This window comes from Arachis stenosperma, chromosome 8, assembly GCF_014773155.1.
Source record: "Arachis stenosperma cultivar V10309 chromosome 8, arast.V10309.gnm1.PFL2, whole genome shotgun sequence".
Lineage (NCBI taxonomy): Eukaryota > Viridiplantae > Streptophyta > Magnoliopsida > Fabales > Fabaceae > Arachis > Arachis stenosperma.
In genome coordinates this window covers 30,339,345-30,363,353 of record NC_080384.1, presented here as the reverse complement: position 1 = coordinate 30,363,353, position 24,009 = coordinate 30,339,345, and the positions used below count along the sequence as shown (strand labels likewise).

Below are 24,009 nucleotides of genomic sequence, written 5' to 3'. Positions count from 1 at the left end.
ACCCGTCCCCATGAGGGGGGCCCACTACTGACATGTATATAAGGGGAAGATTGGCTCTTCCCCCAAGGTACGTCATATCCTTTCACCTCGCTATTCTGCCCGCCTGCACATCGCTGACTTGAGCGTCGGAGTGTCTTTGCAAGTGGCACCCCCCTCATCCTCTCTCCAGGACAAGTGCTCGTCTGCTCAACTAACCCACAACCAGTGCGACCCAAGCTAAGGCGTCCTCACCCCCTCACTTGCACACCCGACCTGTCCGAAACCCGACAACCGAACATTGGCGCCGTCTGTGGGGACTCCTGCCTAAATGGAAGTCGCGCTAGGTCCCGGCGACCGAGCTCGAGCAGCCGGAGCGGAGGGGGCAGCCTCCGTCGCCTCACAAAGGGGGGGGGGGCGGAGATCCCCCCAACAACACACGAGAACACGACCATTCGGGGGAACGGGCGGCGATAGCGCCATAATAATGCAGGAGCTACGCCACAGAGTCCAGAACCTAGAACGACAGCTAGCCGACCGGGAGCGGGATGGACGGTCTACCGATCCCAGTTATACCCCATCTCCCGGAAGCGAAGAGGAAGACTCTCACCGAAGCCGCCCGCGGCGTACATCCGCATCCCGGACGGAAGCGGAGAGCACGCGGGAGGAGTCACCCATAATGAGAAGACGAAATGACACGATCATCTACTCCCGCGGTAGATCAACCCGCCGAACGGCAAGAGGTCACGGAGACGGGGAAGGAAGATCCGAGAGAACACGACAACCCGTGATAATGGGCGTCACCCCGTTCCACCGATCTATCCTCGAGGTCCGGTTGCCGAAACACTTCGACAAACCAACGGACATGAGGTACGACGGAACTCAAGACCCTCTAGAACACCTCACGGCCTTTGAGGCCAGGATGAATCTGGAGGGAGTGGGGGACGAAGTAAGATGCCGCGCCTTCCCGGTAACCCTAGCAGGGCCAGCGATCAGATGGTTTAACGGCCTCCCACAAGGTTCCATATACAGCTTCTCAGACATCAGTCGTGCATTCCTGGCCCAATTTACAACACGGATCGCGAAGGCCAAGCACCTTATCAACCTTCTAGGGGTAACCCAGAGACAAGGAGAACCGACGAGGAGATACTTAGATCGGTTCAACGACGGATGCTTGGAAATCGACGGCTTAACCGACTCGGTGGCCAGTCTTTGCCTAACAAACGGCCTCCTCAACGAGAACTTTCGAAAACACCTTACCACGAAACCGGTTTGGACGATGCATGAGATCCAGACGGTAGCCAAGGAGTATATAAATGACGAGGAAGTCAGCCGAGTCGTGGCTGCCAATAAGCGGCAGTCCGGTTACAGCCAAGCCCGACAACCAGGCGACGGAGAGAGAGCAAAGGAAAAAGCCAGGGAGGAGGCATCAAACAGGGCGCCTCGACCGTTCCCTCGGGTCGGGAAATTTACTAACTACACTCCACTCACTCTCCCCATCGTAGAAGTCTATCAACAAATAGCGGAGAAGGGAATCCTACCGAAACCCCGACCACTTAAGGACCGTACGGGGGGAAGTAAGAACCTCTATTGTGATTATCATAAGGGTTATGGCCATCAAACACAGGACTGTTTTGACCTGAAGGATGCACTAGAACAAGCGATAAGGGAAGGAAAGCTAGCCGCGTTCTCCCACCTTATCAGGGAGCCGAGAAGACGCTATCGCGATCAAGACGAAGAAGGCAAAACCCGTTCGGCCAAACGGTGACAAGAACCCGAAGACAGAGACCACGGCCTCACTGTGATAAACGTGGTAACAGCCAAAAACGCCGCGCCAAGATCCCGGTCGGCACAGAGGAAAGACGTTAAAGTTTTGACGGTCTCGTCCCCGCCGGTGCAAAGCTCTAAGAAGCCTCCCTCCATCTCTTTCGGCTCGGAAGACCAATGGTTCAACGACGCCCCAGAAAACCCCCCCATGGTCATTACGGCCAGAGTGGGAACCGGCCTCGTCAAACGGATCCTCGTCGACACAGGAGCTGATTCAAATATCATGTTCCGCAACGTGTTCGACGCACTAGGGCTAAAAGATGCCGACCTGACGACGCACCAGCACGGGGTTATCGGGTTGGGCGACCACTTCATCAAACCGGACGGAGTAATATCCCTGCCAATCTCGGTGGGGCAAGCCCAAGGCCGAAGATCGGCGATGGCCGAGTTCGTAATCCTCTGAGACTCCACTGCCTACAACATCATCTTGGGAAGAAAAACAATCAACGATTTCGAAGCCATAATCAACACAAAGCTGCTAGTCATGAAGTTCGTCACCGATGACGGATCCATAGGGACCATAAGGGGAGACCTCGAGACGGCGGTCGCTTGTGACAACGCCAGCCTCTCCCTTAGAAAGAAGTCCAAGGAAGCATCCGGTGTGTTCCTAGCCGACCTTGATGCCAGAGTGGACGACAAGCCGAGGCCAGAACCCGAAGGGGATCTGGAGAAGTTCAGAATCGGTGACGAAGTGGAAAAGTTCACATTCGTTAACAAGAACCTCCCACATGAGTTGAAGGAGCCCTTGATCGAAATGATAAGAGCCAACAGTGACTTGTTCGCCTGGACCCCAGCCGACATGCCGGGCATAGACCCAAAAATCATCTCACATCATCTAGCCGTCAAGACGGAAGCACGCCCAGTGGCCCAACGGAGGAGGAAGATGTCGGCGGAGAGAGCAGAGGAGGTGGCCAGGCAGACGGCCAGCCTCCTAGGAGCAGGCTTCATACGGGAAGTGGACTACTCGACATGGCTCTCGAATGTGGTATTGGTGAGAAAACACAACGGCAAGTGGAGAATGTGCGTGGACTATTCTGACCTTAACAAAGCATGCCCCAAAGATTGCTTCCCCCTCCCCAACATAGATGCACTCGTCGATGCCGCGGCGGGATATCGGTATCTTAGTTTCATGGACGCCTACTCGGGTTACAATCAGATACCGATGCACCGTCCTGACGAAGACAAGACGGCGTTCATAACGCCAGGAGGAACTTTCTGCTACAAGGTAATGCCATTCGGCCTGAAAAATGCGGGAGCAACATATCAAAGATTGATGAACAGGATATTTCACAACCTCATAGGGAAAACAGTCGAAGTCTACGTGGACGACATCCTGGCAAAAACAACACGACCAGACGACCTCTTGAACGACCTGGCAAGGGTATTCGCGTCCCTCCGTCAACACGGTATGCGGTTGAACCCTCTCAAGTGCGCCTTCGCCATGGAAGCTGGCAAGTTCCTGGGATTCATGATAACTCAGAGAGGGGTAGAAGCCAACCCGGAGAAATGCCAGGCAATACTCCAGATGAAGAGCCCGGGTTGTATCAAGGACGTCCAAAGGTTGGCAGGGCGGTTGACCTCATTATCCCGATTCCTCGGAGCTTCGGCAACAAAGGCCCTGCCATTCTTTAACCTCATGAAGAAAGGGATGGCGTTTGAATGGACGCCCGCATGCGAAGAGGCTTTTCGGCACTTCAAGGAAATCCTGGCGGCGCCACCCGTCCTCGGGAAGCCAAAGGATGGGGAACCACTATACCTATACCTCGCCATAACGGGTGAAGCCCTAGCCGCAGTTCTGGTACGGGAGGACGGAAAAGCTCAACAGCCAGTCTATTTCATAAGCAGGGCCTTACAAGGGGCAGAATTAAGGTATAGCAAGTTGGAAAAGCTAGCCCTAGCACTTCTAACCTCCTCACGAAGGTTAAAGCAGTACTTCCAGAGTCACCAAGTTGTCGTGAGAACGGACCAAGGGATCCGACAAGTACTCCAAAAACCGGATCTGGCAGGAAGAATGATGACTTGGTCTATCGAACTCTCCCAGTATGACATACGATACGAACTCCGGCAAGCCATCAAGGCGCAGGCGATGGCGGATTTTCTAGTAGAAGTAACGGGGGATCCAAGCGAAGAAGTGGGTACACGGTGGAAGCTCCACGTGGACGGAGCCTCCCACCAGACCTTCGGAGGTGCCGGGATCATCCTGGAAAGCCCGATTGGGGTTGTATACAAACAGTCGGTCAGGTTCGAGTTTCCCATCTCGAACAACCAAGCGGAATATGAAGCCCTTATAGGAGGCCTAACCCTAGCAGCAGAAGTCGGCGCAAGAAGACTAGAAATATGCAGCGATTCCCAAGTCGTCACCTCCCAAGTAAACGGTAGCTACCAAGCCAAAGACCCTTTGCTACAGAAGTACTTGGAAAAGGTTAAAAGTTTGAGCCAAAAGTTCGAAGAGGTCACGGTCCACCACGTACCTAGAGAAAGGAACACACGGGCAGACCTCCTATCAAAGTTAGCCAGCACAAAGCCGGGAGAGGGGAACCGGTCTCTCATCCAAGGCATGACGAGAGAACCAGCGATCACACTGCACATGACAAGCCTAGGTTCTTCATGGCTAGACCCCGTCACCGACTTCTTAGAACACGGCAAACTCCCTAGTGATGAAAAGGACGCGGCAAAATTGAGGAGGGAAGCGGCCAAATACGCCGTCATCCAAGGACAGCTGTTCAGAAAAGGGCTCAACCAACCCCTACTGAAGTGCCTACACCCCGACCAGACGGACTACGTCCTCAGGGAAGTCCATGAGGGCTGCTGTGGACACCACATCGGAGGCAAGGCCCTAGCGAGGAAACTAATCCGAGCCGGATACTATTGGCCGTCGATGATGGCGGACTCCAAAGAGTTTGTAAAAAAATGCGTAAAGTGCCAACAAAACGCCAACTTTGCCAGGGCGCCGGCCTCCGAGTTAAGCTTGCTAACGACCTCCCGGCCATTCTCTCAATGGGGAGTCGACCTCTTAGGGCCCTTCCCAGTCGGCCCTGGGCAAGTCAAATACCTCATAATCGCAATTGATTACTACACCAAATGGATAGAAGCCGAACCGCTAGCTAGCATATCCTCGTCCAATTGCAGGAAATTCATGTGGAGGCAGGTGATAACGCGATTTGGGATACCGGAAGTCATCATCTCGGACAACGGCACCCAATTTACTGACAAAAGATTCACGAAATTCCTCAATGGCCTGGGTATAAGGCAAAGATTCTCTTCGGTAGAACACCCTCAGACGAACGGACAAGTGGAGTCCGCCAACAAGGTTATCCTTTCAGGGCTAAAAAAGAGGTTGGACAGTAAAAAGGGTGCTTGGGCCGACGAACTAGCAGCGGTTCTGTGGTCCTACCGAACAACTGAACAATCCTCCACTAGGGAAACCCCCTTCCGACTAACGTACGGGGTGGATGCAGTAATACCCGTAGAGATCGGTGAGCCGAGCCCGCGGTTACTTTTGAAAGGAGTGGAGGAAACCGTAGAAAAAGACCTGATAGATGAAGCCAGGGAAATGGCCCATTTGACAGAAACGGCGCTAAAACAAAGAATGGCTCTGCGCTACAACACCAAAGTGCTCAAGAGAGAATTCGAGCCAAACGACCTCGTCCTGAGGCGAAATGATATCGGCCTGCCGACTCCTGGAAAAGGCAAGCTAGCGGCAAACTGGGAAGGCCCTTACAGAGTCAAAAAAGTGATGGGAAAAGGAGCCTTCAAGTTAGAAAGGCTTGACGGCAAGGAAGTCCCGAGAACATGGAACGCGAACAATCTAAGAAGATTCTACTCCTAGAAGATGGCACGACGAGCCGACCAGCCTAGCTAAGTAGTTAATTTGCAAATTTAACTTTTGAAGTTATCAAAGCGACTTACGAGTCCTTTATACGATTACCGAATAAGATATACTTGTGCAAATTTCCTCTTCTGTTTTGTCACTCAATTCTCCAGATAAACTATCTCGTCACAACCAGCGACGACGCGCGACCCCGGGACTGATCACCCCGGGAACCCGTCAACCCCGCCATAACGACTACGCGAAAGGCCATGGGCCATTAACATAAATGACGACAACAAACCAAAAACGGTTAATAGAAACGATAACACGACCAGACGAATAAGAAAAAGATTGTCACGACAACACGAGCAAACGACTAAAAATGTCATTGTTCACAAGCCCAAAATAAAACGGCCAAAATCAAAATTGTTCGTAAGCCAAAACAAAACGGCTAAACAAAAAACTCCAAACAGGGGTTCACTTCTTGGGGGCGTCGACGACTTTGCCATCCTGAATGACTTTGAGAACACCAATCGCCGACGTATCAAATTCGGGAGCAATGACTTTGACCTGAGCCTTAAGAGCCTCCTCGGTCGCCAAAATCGCACCCTTCCCCTGCTTCAAGACATCTTTGTACTTGGCCTTCCACGTTGCTAATTCAACCTCCACGGCTTGCTTTTCCTTCTCCATCTCGGCCACCCGTTTCTGCGCTGCGCCGACCTGGCTCTCCAAAGTCATCTCACGCTCGACAAGTCGAGAAACCGTGGCGCCCGACTCTTTCAACTTCTCCTCAGCAGTGGCGGCTTTCTTCTCGGCAGCAGTAGCCTTTTTCTCGGCGGCATCGAGTTTCTCATTTGACTGGGTCAACTGCTCCCGGAGAGTTTCAACTTCACTTTTTAGCTCATTGTTAGCCTTCCCAGTAGATTCCAACCTTCTGCGGAGGGACTCCATCCCAGATAGCTCAAACTCAGCCTTCCGGACTATCACGGCGCCACGCAAAAGGGTACGGTACATCCACCTCGCCTGACCGGCAAGGGAAGACTCATGGAAGTGCTCCTCAGTACCAGGGATCAGCTGGGAATCTATAAAGTTCCCGGCATCAAAATTCCTCTCCATAACGGTAAGAACCCCCTCAGGGCTGGAGGACGTCTTCCTCTTCTTCCTCTTGAGGCTAGGGACCTCTTCCACTTCGTCATCAACATCCGGGTTAGACGTCGAACCCCCGGTGCCTATCACCTCGCGAAAGGGGGAAGTGCGAGCCGTTGTGTCGCCCTCGACCTGGGGAGCTCGGGTCGAGGCCCTGGTTCCATCAACCGCAGCTTCTTGCTCGGAAGTAGCCTTGTCCTCCGGGGGAACTGCAGGCTTCTCGGCAGCAGATTTTTCTTTATCCCCTTCGTCGTCACTGGCGCAGAGGAAAGTTTGAAATAAGTCGGGAAGGCCCGTCACCGACGCAGACATCTCCACTGCAGGAAAGCAAATAAGGTCGGTTAATCGCTGCAAAATATCAGTAAGAGCAAAAAGATAAAGGGTAAGGAAAAAGTTTCTCACAAATATAATTACGACCGGACTCCCGGTCACCCATAAGGAGGTGGGGATTTACTTGATTCTTCCCAAAGACTGCCATCAATACCTCGGCAATCTGCCTATCCACCGACGACATGCCCCCATAGGTTACCTTAATAAAGGTATTGGACCCTGCCCCGAAGCTCCAATAGGTCGGGATGAGCCGTACCCCCTCCAACGACAACCAAAAGGGATGACGATCTTTGACAGGGCGGACCTTGAAATATTTGTCCTTAAACCCATGGTAAGAATCTTCAAACAAACCAAAAATCCTCCGACCCTGGGCAGACCGGAAGGACATGAACCCCTTTTTGTGCTTCCCCTCCTTTGAAGGGTTCGTGAGGGTGAAAAAGAAGAGAAAAACATCTACGGACACCGGCAGCTCGAGGTATTCACAAACCATCTCGAAACAGCGGATCGAGGCCCAACTGTTCGGATGCAACTGCGACGGTGCCACGGAAATTCGACTTAAAAGCGCCATTTGAAAGGCTGAGAACGGAATACGAACTCCGACTTGGGTGAACATGGCCTTGTAGAACCAAATCCAGTCGGCGACTTGGCGGGGTTGGAAGTTGATTTCATACAAGCGCTCATGAGGGGCCGGGACAAAAACGTCATAATTGGCTTCCTCGTCAGTCCCTCCACACAAGTACTCGGCTTGTCGGAACTCGGTGAGCTCCTCCTCGCCCATTTGGTTGGGTGAATCCTTCACGTCGGAAACAACCCAGGCATAAGGATCATACGCCGCGAGGTTAACGGAAGCCCGGGAGACCGTGCGAGCTATACCTACACGGGGGGATCATCCAGTCAGTCTAAGAGATCGGTAGATCGGCTGCTCAGTTCAAGCACACCACTACTCCCCAACTAAGGATAAAACACTAGAGGTGGACAGGGAAAAGCCTACCCTGGAATGACTCCCCCCTAACACGTATAACCGCCATTGGAAGGCCACACAACAGCAACAAAACCAGACAACAAACATGCAAAAACGAAGCAAAGAAGAAAAGAAGTTAGGAAAATTACCTAAATTGATGGAAAGAAGATGGAGTTGCAAGGCTGGGAAAATGCAAGAAGAATGAACGAAGGCACCGCAGCAACACTCCGAAATCTTGTAACAGAGAAGAAGAAGGAGAGAAATGGAGAGTGTGGAAAAATACAGAAGCATAAAACCGATCGTTTAAAAAACTGCTTCCCCAAAAGCGCGAAACACCTGGGGGCAGAATAGTCTTTTCGAACAGGATTTTTCCACCCCATTATGAGCATTCAATGCTCGGCGCAAGAAACGATGCGATGAAACGGTTGCTTAGGCGACCAAGGGACACGCGCGTTGGGGGCATATTCTTCCTACGAGCGGCCGACCTGACGAGAACAAACGAAATACGAGACGACACGCCATTGATAGCTCCCACGACTACCACTAGCGTGTGGGGGCACTGTTACGGCCTGGTCCGGGATCCCCGCGGGTCAACCCGGCCCGGACTCCACCCGGCCCGGTCACGCAGCCTTCAACCGACCCGGACACGCGTCCCGTACGGCTCACACGTAGCCATAGGACAGCGTCCTTGAGGATATGGGCCCGTCCCCATGAGGGGGGCCCACTACTGACATGTATATAAGGGGAAGATTGGCTCTTCCCCCAAGGTACGTCATATCCTTTCACCTCGCTATTCTGCCCGCCTGCACATCGCTGACTTGAGCGTCGGAGTGTCTTTGCAGGTGGCACCCCTCTCATCCTCTCTCCAGGACAAGTGCTCGTCTGCTCAACTAGCCCACAACCAGTACGACCCAAGCTAAGGCGTCCTCACCCCCTCACTTGCACACCCGACCTGTCCGGAACCCGACAACCGAACAACTCTTAATCCGATAAATTACGGTTGACAGAGCCAAACAACATAATAAATTTAGTAGGTGTTTTCATATCAGGATTACTACACATTCATATAATTATATAGGCTCAAGCTCAAATTGTTTTAATCGCATTAAATGTAGAGTGACAAACACGTGTCACACAAAAAACGTCTCATTTTTTTATTTGCACTTTATTATAAACGAACGTTACATCTTTAACACGAAACCAATACCCCAAAACACTCATTCTCTTCGAATCTCTCTAAATATCACTCAAACTTCAATTACATTCTTTGTGGAAAACACTACTGTAAACAAATCGGAAGAAGATTTTACAAACAACAACCAGAAACAAACAAAAATAGCAACAAAGACTACAAAAGTATGAGAAAACTACTGTTCATTTAAAATTTGGCAATGTCGCGTTTCGCCTAGTTTCATTTCAATTTTACTGGTTTGATTTGCTTCGTTTAGTGGATTGAACTATTGTGAATGATTTTTACAGTATAACTAGGGCTTTAAGATATAGTTGCTTGTTTTTATTGGTTTGGATAGTTTAATTAGAACTCTGTTATTATTTTCAGTACTTATTTTCCATTGAAGAACACTATTCTTGATGATTGAAAATTGATAATGATTTATTAACAACATGAACATTTTATGGTTCGGTTGCCTTTGTGATTTTGATTCTGTGCATGAAGAATTTTTGGTTTGGTGGGTTGTTGATGTATTGAATGAGTTTTGTTTAAAACAATTCACATTAGAGACATAACTAGGGCTTTAAGATATAGTTGCTTGTTCTTATTGGTTTGGATAGTTTAATTAGAGCTCTGTTACTATCTTCAGTACTTATTTTACATTGAAGAACACAATTCTAGATGATTGAAAATTGATAATGATTTATTAACAACATGAACGTTTTTCGGTTCGGTTGCCTTTGTGATTTAGGTTTTGTGCATGAAGGATTTTCGGTTCGGTGGGTTGTTGATGTATTGAATGAGTTTTGTTTAAAACAATTCACATTAGAGACATAACTAGGGCTTTAAGATATAGTTGCTTGTTCTTATTTGTTTGGATAGTTTAATTAGTGCTCTGTTACTATCTTCAATACTCATTTTCCATTGAAGAACACTATTCTTGATGATTGAAAATTGATAATGATTTATTAACAACATGAACGTTTTTCGATTCGGTGGCCTTTGTGATTTTGGATCTATGCATGAAGGACTTTCGGTTCGGTGGGTTGTTGATGTATTGAATGAATTTCGTTTAAAACAATTCACATTAGAGACATAACTAGGGCTTTAAGATATAGTTTCTTGTTCTTATTGGTTTGGATAGTTTAACTAGAGCTCTATTACTATCTTCAGTACTTATTTTCCATTGAAGAACAATATTCTTGATGATCATAAATTGATAATGATTTATTAACAACATGAACGTTTTTTGGTTCGGTTGCCTTTTGTGATTTTGGTTCTGTGCATAAAGGATTTTCGGTTCGGTGGGTTGTTGATGTATTGAATGAGTTTGGTTAAAACAATTCACATTAGAGACATAACTAGGGCTTTAAGATATAGTTGCTTGTTCTTATTGGTTTGGATAGTTTAATTAGAGCTCTGTTACTATCTTTAGTACTTATTTTCCATTGAAGAACACTATTCTTGTTGATTGAAAATTGATAGTGATTTATTAACAACATGAACGTTTTTTGGTTCGGTAGCCTTTGTGATTTTGGTTCTGTGTATGAAGGATTTTCGGTTCGGTGGGTTGTTGATGAATTGAATGAGTTTTGTTTAAAACAATTTACATTAGAGGCATAACTAGGGCCTTAAGATATTGTTGCTTGTTCTTATTGGTTTGGATAGTTTAATTAGAGCTCTGTTACTATCTTCAGTACTTATTTTCCATTGAAGATCATTATTCTTGTTGATTGAAAATTGATAATGATTTATTAACAACATGAACATTTTTTGGTTTGGTGGCCTTTGTGATTTTGGTTCTGTGCATGAAGAATTTTCGGTTCGGTGGGTTGTTGATGTATTGAATGAGTTTTGTTTAAAACAATTCACATTAGAGACATAACTAGGGCTTTAAGATATAGTTGCTTGTTCTTATTGGTTTGGATAGTTTAATTAGAGCTCTGTTACTATCTTCAGTACTTATTTTCCATTGAAGAACACTTTTCTTGTTGATTGAAAATTGATAATAATTTATTAACAACATGAACTTATTTTTGGCTCGGTTCAGTCGGTTGTGGCATTCTAATTGACTTGTTTAACATACACATGCTTGTGGTTGTTGATATATTGAATGATATATTGACCAAAATTTTTTATTACAGCAAAACACAACAAGAATATGGCAATAATGAAGGAGAAGGCACATTATAACGTAAGCAGATTAAATATATTTATGCACTTTCATTTGAATAATATCTATTTTGTATTATAAATATATCCTCACATTCTATTTCAAAACTTGTAGAAAACTCACTATTGCAGATGCCAAACAAGGGCAATAGCAACAGTGTACAGAGAAATAAGTCAAGAAAAGAAAGATATTGTAGAACAAATGGGATTTGGTGGTCTGGCACATGTGCCAGAAATGAACGTTTCCAATACACTGTTGGTAGAATTGCTTGATCGGTTTAATATAGAGAGAAGATGCCTGAAAACTCTACAGGGGACAATAAACATAACTCCTCGGAAGGTAGCAACTGCCCTCGACATAAACAATGGAGGTAATATATTTTCCACTTACTTCTTATTTTCAGTTCATTGGTATTCGGATAATTAAACTGGCCATTTTTGTCTTATTTTTGCTAATAAAATATTGTAGAGAATCTTTTTCTTGAAAAGGTTGATTACAGCAAGCTGAATCCAGTAAAGAAGGAAATATTTGATAGCATCAAAAATATTTCCTTAGCAACTTTGGCAAGGAATGTGTTGGATATGAGTGTAGAAGGGGAGGAGAACCAGAAAAAATTCAAGAGGACTTTTGTTGTCTTCATACAAAAGTGCTTCTTTCTCCCCACAACGGTAAGTGTGGCCTCCCCAATCCACAAGCCATCGATCTTTCATGTGGATAACATTAGGGAATGAGATTGGGTAAAGCATGTTCTCAACTTCTTAATGAAAGGAGTTGAAAACAAGAGAGAGGGGGAACAAACAGTCTGTTGATGGCTGTGTTTTTGTATTAATGATGATATACTTTCATGAAACAAAGTTCTCCCGCCCATTTGCACCTGATCCCCCCTGCACCATCGGTGGCCTATTAGACAAGGGAAAAGATCATTGAACGGATTTCATCTGAAACAACACAACCATTGGTAAGTACTATACTAAAATTCCCCGAAAAATTTGCTTTAAAATGCTTTTAGGTTATAATTAAATTATTTATCCTACTTGCAATTGTTAGTTTTGTTCATTTGAATGTTTCTGCATTAAGAAACATTTTTCTTAATGAATAAATAGTTGTTAATTATTTTTTGCCATATGAATGTTTTTGGGTAACCATATGAATGTTTTTCGGTTCGGTAGGATTACTTTATTAGTTCACCTAATTGTTAATTTGTTATTTTGATGATTAATTAATTGAGAACTCGTTTCTGTTTTAGGGACTTCTATACAAAAAGCAAAAAAAAAAAGAAAAAACAAAAAAAGTAACTTGGAGAAAAAAGAAAAAGAAAAGAAAATAAAAAAATATTGAGACGGATTCTTCTTCAGAAGAGGAAAGACTTTCCAAATTTGAATCTGAAATCCAATAAGTTTAATTTTCATATCAATTTCATTTAATTTGTATTTACTTAAATTTGTTCTTATGCGCTTGTTCTTATGTATTGCAAAGAAGAAAAAATAAAAAAAACCACAACAAAAAAAACAACCATTGAAGGTGGTTAAAAAAAACAAAAAACAAAACCTGTGCCTATAGATTCAGAGAGCACAAGCGAATCTGAAAACAAGTAAGTATATTTGTTAATTGCATATATATCTATTTTCGGTTCGGTGGGCTTCTATGTTTCGGTTTAGCAGTTTAACTTATTTCGGTTCGGTGTTATCTTTGGGTTTGGTTGACTTCATCGTTAATGTCTTGTCTTCGGTATAAATTCAATGTGTTTATCTATTTTACAGAAAAAATGAAACTGAGAAAACACCCATAATAAAAAGAAGAAAACAACCAGAAAGAGCAGCAAAAACACCAACCCAACCTAAGAAGGAGTAAGTTTCTCGAATCATATCTTCTTTTACTGATACTTAGATTTTAGGTTTCTTGATACTTATTTTATGAACTTTCAGAACTGAACAAGAAAAAGACAATGCTGCCGAAAAAAGAAAACGAGCATTGGAGATAATAATAGAGAAAATACCAAAGAAAAGAAATGATGGAGCTCAATCAACAAACATTGCTCCGGATCAATTTGACTCTCCACAGGGACAAAATGATTTCTCTCAGACGTAAGATTCAGTTTATTATTCCCGAATTCTTTTTCTTACTTGGCTTACTTTTGCTACAACCTTTTCTAATTCCTCTAAATTCAATTACTAATATTTATTTATATTGCTTAGGGTGCCGACTGTAAATATTGATAGTAAGCAAGTCTTAGAGACACAAGGAAGCTCTACACCTTCTGTAGATGCTGCAAGCAATACCAGGTAAATTGGTTCACTGCATATTGTATTTTCGGTTCAGTGGTTGTCCAAAAATGAATTTAATATCTTTCTAGACCTTTGCTTTTAATCTTGGTTTCTAATTTTAATTTATTATTTTTTTAGGAAAAATACCCCGAAAACCCCAATCAAATATTTTAGAAAAAAGAAAATCTTCCCAAGAAAGACGTCTAAAACTGCGCAAGTGTAAGTTAAAAATATTTATGTTACTCTTTTAAATTAAGTTAATCATTTTTGTTTAATTAATCAAAAGGAAATTGTGTTTAAATGTCACTAGAGCTACACCTGAATCTGAAGTACAAATCATTGAGTTTCAACAACAAATTCGTTCTGAACCTTTGGAAGTGTGAGTGTTTCAATGTGCAAATTCCTATTTTTCAAAACAAATTCTAATTATGCTAATTATTCAACATTAACTTTATTTTTGTTTACATTCCTTAGACCTCTTCTTGCATTGTCTCTTCCAAGTTCAGTTCAGGAAGAGTTAATGAAGGATGACTTCATCTATGTCCCTCCACAAGAGGAAACACAACAAACATCTAATAAAGAGTAAGTTAATAAATATTTATTCACCACATGAATCTTGTTCAATGTTTACTGCTTATAAATGGTTTAATTATGGTTCAGTTGAAACCAAAAATGAATTCAATCTGTTCTTATCTTTGGACTCTCTTCTGCTTATTACAGTTGCCCTCAAGAAGCTAAAATGCAGGGTGTTACAGTATCTCTTACGAGTTCTGTAATTGAAGACTTAATGAAAGATGACTATGTGTATGAAGTTTCTAATGAAGAGTAAGTTTCACATAAAAATTCTTTTTATTAATTTTAATGGTTGTTATTGAACTATTTTCTATTTAATGCAACAGCCTTGCAAAAGAACAAGAACAACAAGCCCAAGAACCAACGGTGCAACAAGAATCAGAAAAAGAAGCACCTGTTAATGTGTAAGCATTAAATTCTTTAATATCACTTTTGTTTAATATAATTTTGGTTCACTGTAAGTTTGGGTTTTGGTTCAGTATAGGTTTAGTTTTCGGTTCACTAAAATGATTAGCATAGCACCTCTTAATGTGTAAGCATTAAATTCTTTAATATCACTTTTGTTTAATATAATTTCGGTTCAATGTACATTTAGGTTTTGGTTCAGTATAAGTTTGGTTTTCGGTTCACTATAATGATTAGTGTAATTTCTGTTAAATATCGTTGTTAAATATGATAATAGTTTGGGATATTTATAGAAATGTTTACTGTTTAAATGAAGCAGACCTCTGGAACAGCCCTATGAAGAAGCAACAGAGCAACAATCCAAACAAGAAGCACCTATTGATGTGTAAGTTTTACTGCTTATATAAATATCGATAATGTTTACTGCTTATACATGGTTTAATTATGGTTCGGTTGAAACCAAAAATGAATTCAATGTGTTGTTGTCTTTGGACTCTCTTTTGTTTCTTATAGCTGCCCTCTAGAACCCAACAAGCAGGGTGTTACGGGATCTATTACAAGCTCTATTATTGAATAGTTTTTCAAAGATGCCGATGTCTATCAAGTTTTTGATGAAGAACAATCCAAAGAACCTCCACTAGCATGGCAATCAGAAAAAGAAACTCTAATCTTGTCATCATTTGACAGGTATGTTACTTGCTTTTCTTTAATATCATTTTTGTTTAATATCATTTCGGTTCACTGTTAGTTTGGATTTGGGTTCACTATTTGTTTGGATTTCGGTTCACTATATTGATTAAATATCATTTTTTGTTTAATATCATTGTTAAATATCTCATCCTGCAGTGCTGTTGAACCTAGGGAAAGGGAAGATGAACGGCCTTCCTTTAGCCTTGAGATAAGTCCACCAGCATCTCAACCAACTCAACCCTCTGAAGAGAGTGATTCATAGCTTGACATCCTGGCAGAGGCGGTGGTAGAGGCTGGAGTGAAAGTCGTGCACGAAATTGTGATCATCAATGGCGCCATCAACATGGTACGCTCAATTGCAATCTCAACTCTTTATCACAACTTCGCACAACTAACCAGAAAGTGCACTGGGTCGTCCAAGTAATAAACCTTACGCGAGTAAGGGTCGATCCCACGGAGATTGTTGGTATGAAGCAAGCTATGGTCATCTTGTAAATCTCAGTCAGGCAGATTCAAATGGTTATGAATGATATATGAATAAAGCATAAAGATAGAGATACTTATGTAATTCATTGATGAGAATTTCAGATAAGCGAATGGAGATGTTTTGTACCTTCCGTCTCTCTATTTTCCTACTGTCTTCATCCAATTCTTCTTACTCCTTTCCATGGCAAGCTGTATGTTGGGCATCACCGTTGTCAGTGGCTACAGTCCCGTCCTCTCAGTGAAAATGTTCAACGCACCCTGTCACGGCACGGCTAATCATCTGTCGGTTCTCAATCAGGTTGGAATAGAATCCATTGATTCTTTTGCGTCTGTCACTAACGCCCAGCCTTCAGGAGTTTGAAGCTCGTCACAGTCATTCAATCATTGAATCCTACTCAGAATACCATAGACAAGGTTTAGACCTTCCGGATTCTCTTGAATGCCACCATCAATTCTAGCTTATACCACGAAGATTCCGGTTAAGGAATCCAAGAGATAAACATTCAGGCCTTGTTTGCTTGTAGAACGGGAGTGGTTGTCAGGCACGCGTTCATAAGTGAGAATGATGATGAGTGTCACATAATCATCACATTCATCATGTTCTTGGGTATGAATGAATATCTTAGAATAAGAACAAGCTGAATTGAATAGAGGAACAAGAGTAATTGCATTAATACTCGAGGTACAGCAGAGCTCCACACCTTAATCTATGGTGTGTAGAAACTCCACCGTTGAAAATACATAAGAACAAGGTCTAGGCATGGCCGAATGGCCAGCCCCCATGATCTAAGAACTAGATGTCCAAAGATGATCTAGAGATCTAAAGTGATCAAAAGATGAAAATACAATAATGAAAGGTCCTATTTGTAGAGAACTAGTAGCCTAGGGTTTACAAAGATGAGTAAATGACATAAAAATCCACTTCCGTGCCCACTTGGTGTGTACTTGGGCTGAGCATTGAAGCTTTCATGTGTAGAGACTTTTCTTGCAGTTAAACGCCAGCTTTTGTGCCAGTTTGGGCGTTTAACTCCCATTCTTGTGCCAGTTCCGGCGTTTAACGCCGGGCATTCTTGAGCTGATTTGGAACGCCGGTTTGGGCCATCAAATCTTGGACAAAGTATGAACTATTATACATTGCTGGAAATCCCAGGATGTCTACTTTCCAACGCCGTTGAGAGCGTGCCAATTGGGTTTCTGTAGCTCCAGAAAATTCACTTTGAGTGCAGGAAGGTCAGAATCCAACAGCATCTGCAGTCCTTTTCAGTCTCTGAATCAGATTTTTGCTCAGGTCCCTCAATTTCAGGAAAAAAATACCTGAAATCATAGAAAAACACACAAACTCATAGTAAAGTCCAGAAAAGTGAATTTTAACTAAAAACTAATAAAAATATACTAAAAACTAACTAAAACATACTAAAAACATACTAAAAACAATGCCAAAAAGCGTATAAATTATCCGCTCATCACAACACCAAACTTAAATTGTTGCTTGTCCCCAAGCAACTGAAAACCAAATAAGATAAAAAAAAGAGAATATGCAATGAATTCCAAAAACATCTACGAAGATCAGTATTAATTAGATGAGCGGGGCTTTTAGCTTTTCGCCTCTGAACAGTTTTGGCATCTCACTCTATCCTTTGAAATTCAGAATGATCGGCTTCTATAGGAACTCAGAATCCAGATAGTGTCATTGATTCTCTTAGTTAAGTATGATGATTCTTGAACACAGCTACTTTATGAGTCTTGGCCGTGGCCCAAAGCACTCTGTCTTCCAGTATTACCACCGGATACATACATGCCACAGACACATAATTAGGTGAACCTTTTCAGATTGTGACTCAGCTTTGCTAGAGTCCCCAATTAGAGGTGTCCAGGGTTCTTAAGCACATTCTTTTTGCCTTGGATCACAACTTTATTTCTTTCTTTTTCTTTTTCTCTTTTTTTTGTATTCACTGCTTTTTCTTGCTTCAAGAATCATTTTTTTATGATTTTTCAGATCCTCAGTAACATGTCTCCTTTTTCATCATTCTTTCAAGAGCCAATCATTCATGAACAACAAATTCAAAAGACATATGCACTGTTTAAGCATACATTCAGAAAACAAAAGTATTGCCACCACATCAAAATAATTAATCTGTTATAAAATTCAAAATTCATGCAATTCTTTTCTTTTTCAATTTAGAACATTTTTCATTTAAGAAAGGTGATGGATTCATAGGACATTCATAACTTTAAGGCATAGACACTAAGATACTAATGATCATGTAATAGGATACAAACATGGATAAACATAAGCATAAAATTCAAAAAACAAGAAAGTAAAGAACAAGGAAATCAAAGAACGGGTCCACCTTAGTGATGGCGGCTTGTTCTTCCTCTTGAAGATCTTATGGAGTGCTTGAACTCCTCAATGTCTCTTCCTTGCCTTTGTTGCTCCTCTCTCATGATTCTTTGATCTTCTTTAATTTCATGGAGGAGAATGGAATGTTCTTGGTGCTCCACCCTTAGTTGTCCCATGTTGGAACTCAATTCTCCTAGGGAAGTGTTGATTTGCTCCCAATAGTTTTGTGGAGAAAAGTGCATCCCTTGAGGTATCTCAGGGATTTCATGATGAGTGGGATCTCTTGTTTGCTCCATCCTTTTCTTAGTGATGGGCTTGTCCTCATCAATGAGGATGTCTCCCTCTATGTCAACTCCAACTGAATAACAGAGGTGACAAATGAGATGAGGAAAGGCTAACCTTGCCAAGGTAGAGGACTTGTCTGCCACCTTATAAAGTTCTTGGTCTATAACCTCATGAACTTCTACTTCTTCTCCAATCATGATGCTATGGATCATGATGGCCCAGTCTATAGTAACTTCGGACCGGTTGCTAGTGGGAATGATTGAGCATTGGATAAACTTCAACCATCCCCTAGCCACGGGCTTGAGGTCATGCCTTCTCAGTTGAACCGGCTTCCCTCTTGAATCTCTCTTCCATTGGGCGCCCTCTTCACAGATGTCTATGAGGACTTGGTCCAACCTTTGATCAAAGTTGACCCTTCTAGTGTAAGGGTGTTCATCTCCTTGCATCATGGGCAAGTTGAATGCCAACCTTACATTTTCCGGACTAAAATCTAAGTATTTCCCCCAAACCATTGTAAGCCAATTCTTTGGGTTCGGGTTCACACTTTGATCATGGCTCTTGGTGATCCATGCATTGGCATAGAACTCTTGAACCATTAAGATTCCGACTTGTTGAATGGGATTGGTAAGAACTTCCCAACCTCTTTTTCGGATCTCATGTCGGATCTCCAGATATTCACTCTTTTTGAGTTTGAAAGGGACCTCGGGGATCACCTTCTTCAAGGCCACAACTTCATAGAAGTGGTCTTGATGCACCCTTGAGATGAATCTCTCCATCTCCCATGACTTGGAGGTGGAAGCTTTTGTCTTCCCTTTCCTCTTTCTAGATGTTTCTCCGGCCTTGGATGCCATAAATGGTTATGGAAAAACAAAAAGCAATGCTTTTACCACACCAAACTTAAAAGGTTTGCTCGTCCTCAAGCAAAAGAAGAAAGAAGAGAGTAGAAGAAGAAGAAATAGAGGAGATGGAGATGGCTTTTTGGTTCGGCCAAAGGGGGAGAAGTAGTGTTTAGGTTGTGTGAAAATGAAGGAGTGAAGATGGGTTTATATAGGGGTGGAGAGAGGGGTAGGGTTCGGCTATGGGAGGGTGGGTTTGGGACGGAAAGTGGTTTGAATTTGAATGGTGAGGTAGGTGGGGTTTTATGAAGGATGGATGTGAGTGGTGAAGAGAAAGATGGGATTTGATAGGTGAAGGGTTTTTGGGGAAGAGGTGTTGAGATGATTGGTAAATGGGTGAAGAAGAGAGAGAGTGGTGGGGTAGGTGGGGATCCTGTGGGGTCCACAGATCCTGAGGTGTCAAGAAAAAGTCATCCCTGCACCAAGTGGAGAGCAAAAATGCTCTCTATGCCAATTCTGGCGTTAAACGCCGGGCTGGTGCCTATTTCTGGTGTTTAACGCCAACTTCTTGCCCTTTCCTGGCGTTTAACGCCAGTCTGGTGCCCCTTTCTGGCGTTAAACGCCCAGAATGGTGCCAGACTGGGCATTAAACGCCCATTTGCTGCCCTTACTGGCGTTTAAACGCCAGCAAGGTCTTCCTCCAGGGTATGCTATTTTTTTTTTGTTTTTCATTCTGTTTTTGCTTTTTCAATTGATTTTTTGTGACTTCTCATGATCATCAACCTACAGAAAACATAAAATAACAAAGGAAAATAGATTAAATATAACATTGGGTTGCCTCCCAACAAGCGCTTCTTTAATGTCAGTAGCTTGACAGTGGGCTCTCATGGAGCCTTACAGATACTCAAAGCAATGTTGGAACCTCCCAACACCAAACTTAGAGTTTGAATGTGGGGGTTCAACACCAAACTTAGAATTTGGTTGTGGCCTCCCAACACCAAACTTAGAGTTTGACTGTGGGGGCTCTGTTTGACTCTGTTTTGAGAGAAGCTCTTCATGCTTCCTCTCCATGGTGACAGAGGGATATCCTTGAGCCTTAAACACAAAGGATTCTTCATTCACTTGAATGATCAATTCTCCTCTGTCCACATCAATCACAGCCTTTGCTGTGGCTAGGAAGGGTCTGCCAAGGATGATGGATTCATCTATGCACTTCCCAGTCTCTAGGACTATGAAATCAGCAGGGATGTAATGGTCTTCAATCTTTACCAGAACATCCTCTACAAGTCCATAAGCTTGTTTTCTTGTATTGTCTGCCATCTCTAGTGAGATTCTTGCAGTTTGCACCTCAAAGATCCCTAGCTTCTTCATTACAGAGAGAGGCAAGAGGTTTACACTTGACCCTAGGTCACACAAGGCCTTCTTGAAGGTCATGGTGCCTATGGCGCAAGGTATTGAGAACTTTCCAGGATCTTGTCTCTTTTGAGGTAATCTCTGCCTAGTCAAGTCATCTAGTTCTTTGGTGAGCAAAATGGATTCATCCTCCCAAGTCTCATTACCAAATAACTTGTCATTTAGCTTCATGATTGCTCCAAGGTATTTAGCAACTTGCTCTTCAGTGACATACTCATCCTCTTCAGAGGAAGAATACTCATCAGAGCTCATGAATGGCAGAAGTAAATCCAATGGAATCTCTATGGTCTCAGTGTGAGCCTCAGATTCCCATGGTTCCTCATTAGGGAACTTATTGGAGGCCAGTGGACGTCCATTGAGGTCTTCCTCAGTGGCGTTCACTGCCTCTTCCTCATCTCCAAATTCGGCCATGTTGATGGCCTTGCACTCTCCTTTTGGATTCTCTTCTGTATTGCTTGGAAGAGTACTAGAAGGGAGTTCAGTAACTTTCTTACTCAGCTGTCCCACTTGTGCCTCCAAGTTCCTAATGGAGGACATTGTTTCAGTCATGAAACTTTGAGTGATTTTCATTAGATCAGAGACCATGGTTGCTAAGTCAGAATGGTTCTACTTAGAATTCTCTATCTGTTGCTGAGAAGATGATGGAAAGGGCTTGCCATTGCTAAACCTGTTTCTTCCACCATTATTGTTGTTGAAACCTTGTTGAGGTCTCTGTTGATCCTTCCATGAGAGGTTTGGATGATTTCTCCATGAAGAATTATAGGTGTTTCCATAGGGTTCTCCCATGTAATTCACCTCTTCCATTGAAGGGTTCTCAGGATCATAAGCTTCTTCTTCAGATGAAGCGTCCTTAGTACTGCCTGGTGCAGCTTGCATTCCAGACAGACTTTGAGAAATCAAATTGACTTGCTGAGTCAATATTTTGTTCTGAGCCAGTATGGCATTCAGAGTGTCAATCTCAAGAACTCCTTTCTTCTGATTTGTCCCATTGTTCACAGGATTCCTTTCAGAAGTGTACATGAATTGGTTATTTACAACCATTTCAATGAGCTCTTGAGCTTCTGTAGGCGTCTTCTTCAGATGAAGAGATCCTCCAGCAGAACTATTCAATGACATCTTGGACAGTTCAGACAGACCATCATAGAAAATACCTATGATACTCTATTCAGAAAGCATGTCAGAAGGACACTTTTTGATCAATTGTTTGTATCTTTCCCAAGCTTCATAGACGGATTCTCCTTCCTTCTGTCTGAAGGTTTGGACTTTGGTGCGCGAAATTGTGAACAATACTTTTCACAACTCTCATAATCCCTGGTCATGAACTCCAAAAGATTTGGTGGTTCAATTCCATGGCATTACACAACTTCGCACAACTAACCAGCAAGTGCACTGGGTCGTCCAAGTAATACCTTACGTGAGTAAGGGTCGATCCCACGGAGATTGTTAGCATTGAAGCAAGCTATGGTCATCTTGTAAATCTTAGTCAGGCAAACTCAAATGTATATGGTGATGAACGAAAATAACATAAAAGATAAAGATAGTGATACTTATGTATATCATTGGTGTAAGAGCTTCAGACAAGCGTATGAAGATGCCTTCCCTTCCGTCTCTCTGCTTTCCTACTGCCTTCATCCAATCCTTCTTACTCCTTTCCATGGCAAGCTCGTGTAGGGTTTCACTGTTGTCAGCAGCTACCTCCCATCCTCGCAGTGAAAGCTAATGCTCACGCACTCTGTCACAGTACGGCCAATCACCGGTTCGGTTCCCGCTCCTACTGGAATAGAATCCCTCTTTTGCGTCTGTCACTAACGCCCAGCAGGTTAGAGTTTGAAGCACGTCACAGTCATTCAGTCATTGAATCCTACTCAGAATACCACAGACAAGGTTAGACCTTCCGGATTCTCTTGAATGCCGCCATCAGTTCTTGCCTATACCACGAAGACTCTGATCTCACGGAATGGCTGGCTCGTTTGTCAGGCGAGCACTCGGTTGTCAGGCGATCAACCATGCATCGTGTTATCAGGAATCCAAGAGATATTCACTAAGCCTCAGATGCTTGTAGAACAAGAATGGTTGTCAGTCACCTTGTTCATGGGTGAGAAGGATGATGGGCGTCAATCATCACCTTCATCAAGTTGAAGAACAAGTGATATCTTGGACAAAGAACAAGCGGAATTGAATAGAAGAACAATAGTAATTGCATTAATACTCGAGGTACAGTAGAGCTCCACACCTTAATCTATGGTGTGTAGAAACTCCACCGTTGAAAAATACATAAGCATAAGGTCTAGGCATGGCCGAATGGCCAGCCTCCCAATGATCTAAGATAGCATAAAACGAAGATAGCTACCAAAGTCTCCCCTAATACAATAGTAAAAGGTCCTACTTATAGATAACTAGTAGCCTAAGGTGTACAAAGATGAGTAAATGACATAAAAATCCACTTCCGGGCCCACTTGGTGTGTGCTTGGGCTGAGCAATGAAGCATTTTCGTGTAGAGACTCTCCTTGGAGTTAAACGCCAGCTTTAGTGCCAGTTTGGGCGTTTAACTCCCAATTAGGTGCCAGTTCCGGCGTTTAACGCTGGAATTTCTTGAGGTGACTTTGAACGCCGGTTTGGGCCATCAAATCTTGGGCAAAGTATGGACTATTATATATTGCTGGAAAGCCCAGGATGTCTACTTTCCAACGCCGTTGAGAGCGCGCCAATTGGGCTTCTGTAGCTCCAGAAAATCCACTTCGAGTGCAGGGAGGTTAGAATCCAACAGCATCTGCAGTCCTTTTGAGTCTCTGGATCAGATTTTTGCTCAGATCCCTCAATTTCAGCCAGAAAATACCTGAAATCACAGAAAAACACACAAACTCATAGTAAAGTCCAGAAAAGTGAATTTTAATTAAAAACTAATAAAAATATACTAAAAACTAACTAAAAGATACTAAAAACATACTAAAAACAATACCAAAAAGCATACAAATTATCCGCTCATCAGACTTCCACTCTAAGCTTACTCAATTTTTGAGGTGGAAAGAACTTTGCCAAGAAGGCATTGACTAGCTTTTCCCAAGAGTTCAGGCTTTCTTTAGGTTGTGAGTTCAACCATATCCTAGCTCTGTCTCTTACAGCAAAAGGGAATAGCATAAGTCTGTAGACCTCAGGGTCAACCCCATTAGTCTTGATAGTGTCATAGATTTGCAAGAGTTCAGCTAAAAACTGATGAGGATCTTCCAATGGAAGTCCATGGAACTTGCAATTCTGTTGCATTAGAGAAACTAATTGAGGCTTAAGCTCAAAGTTGTTTGCTCCAATGGCAGGGATAGAGAT

General features: G+C 43.2%; 1 protein-coding gene across 1 annotated transcript; it reads left to right on the top strand.

Moving 5' to 3' along the window:
* The first annotated feature begins 307 nt into the window (after positions 1–307).
* LOC130945770 (uncharacterized) lies at positions 308–1,744 on the top strand. Its single transcript, XM_057874475.1, has one exon. The coding sequence runs from the start codon at positions 308–310 to the stop codon at positions 1,742–1,744; it is 1,437 nt and encodes a 478-aa protein (XP_057730458.1).
* The last annotated feature ends 22,265 nt before the right edge of the window (positions 1,745–24,009 follow it).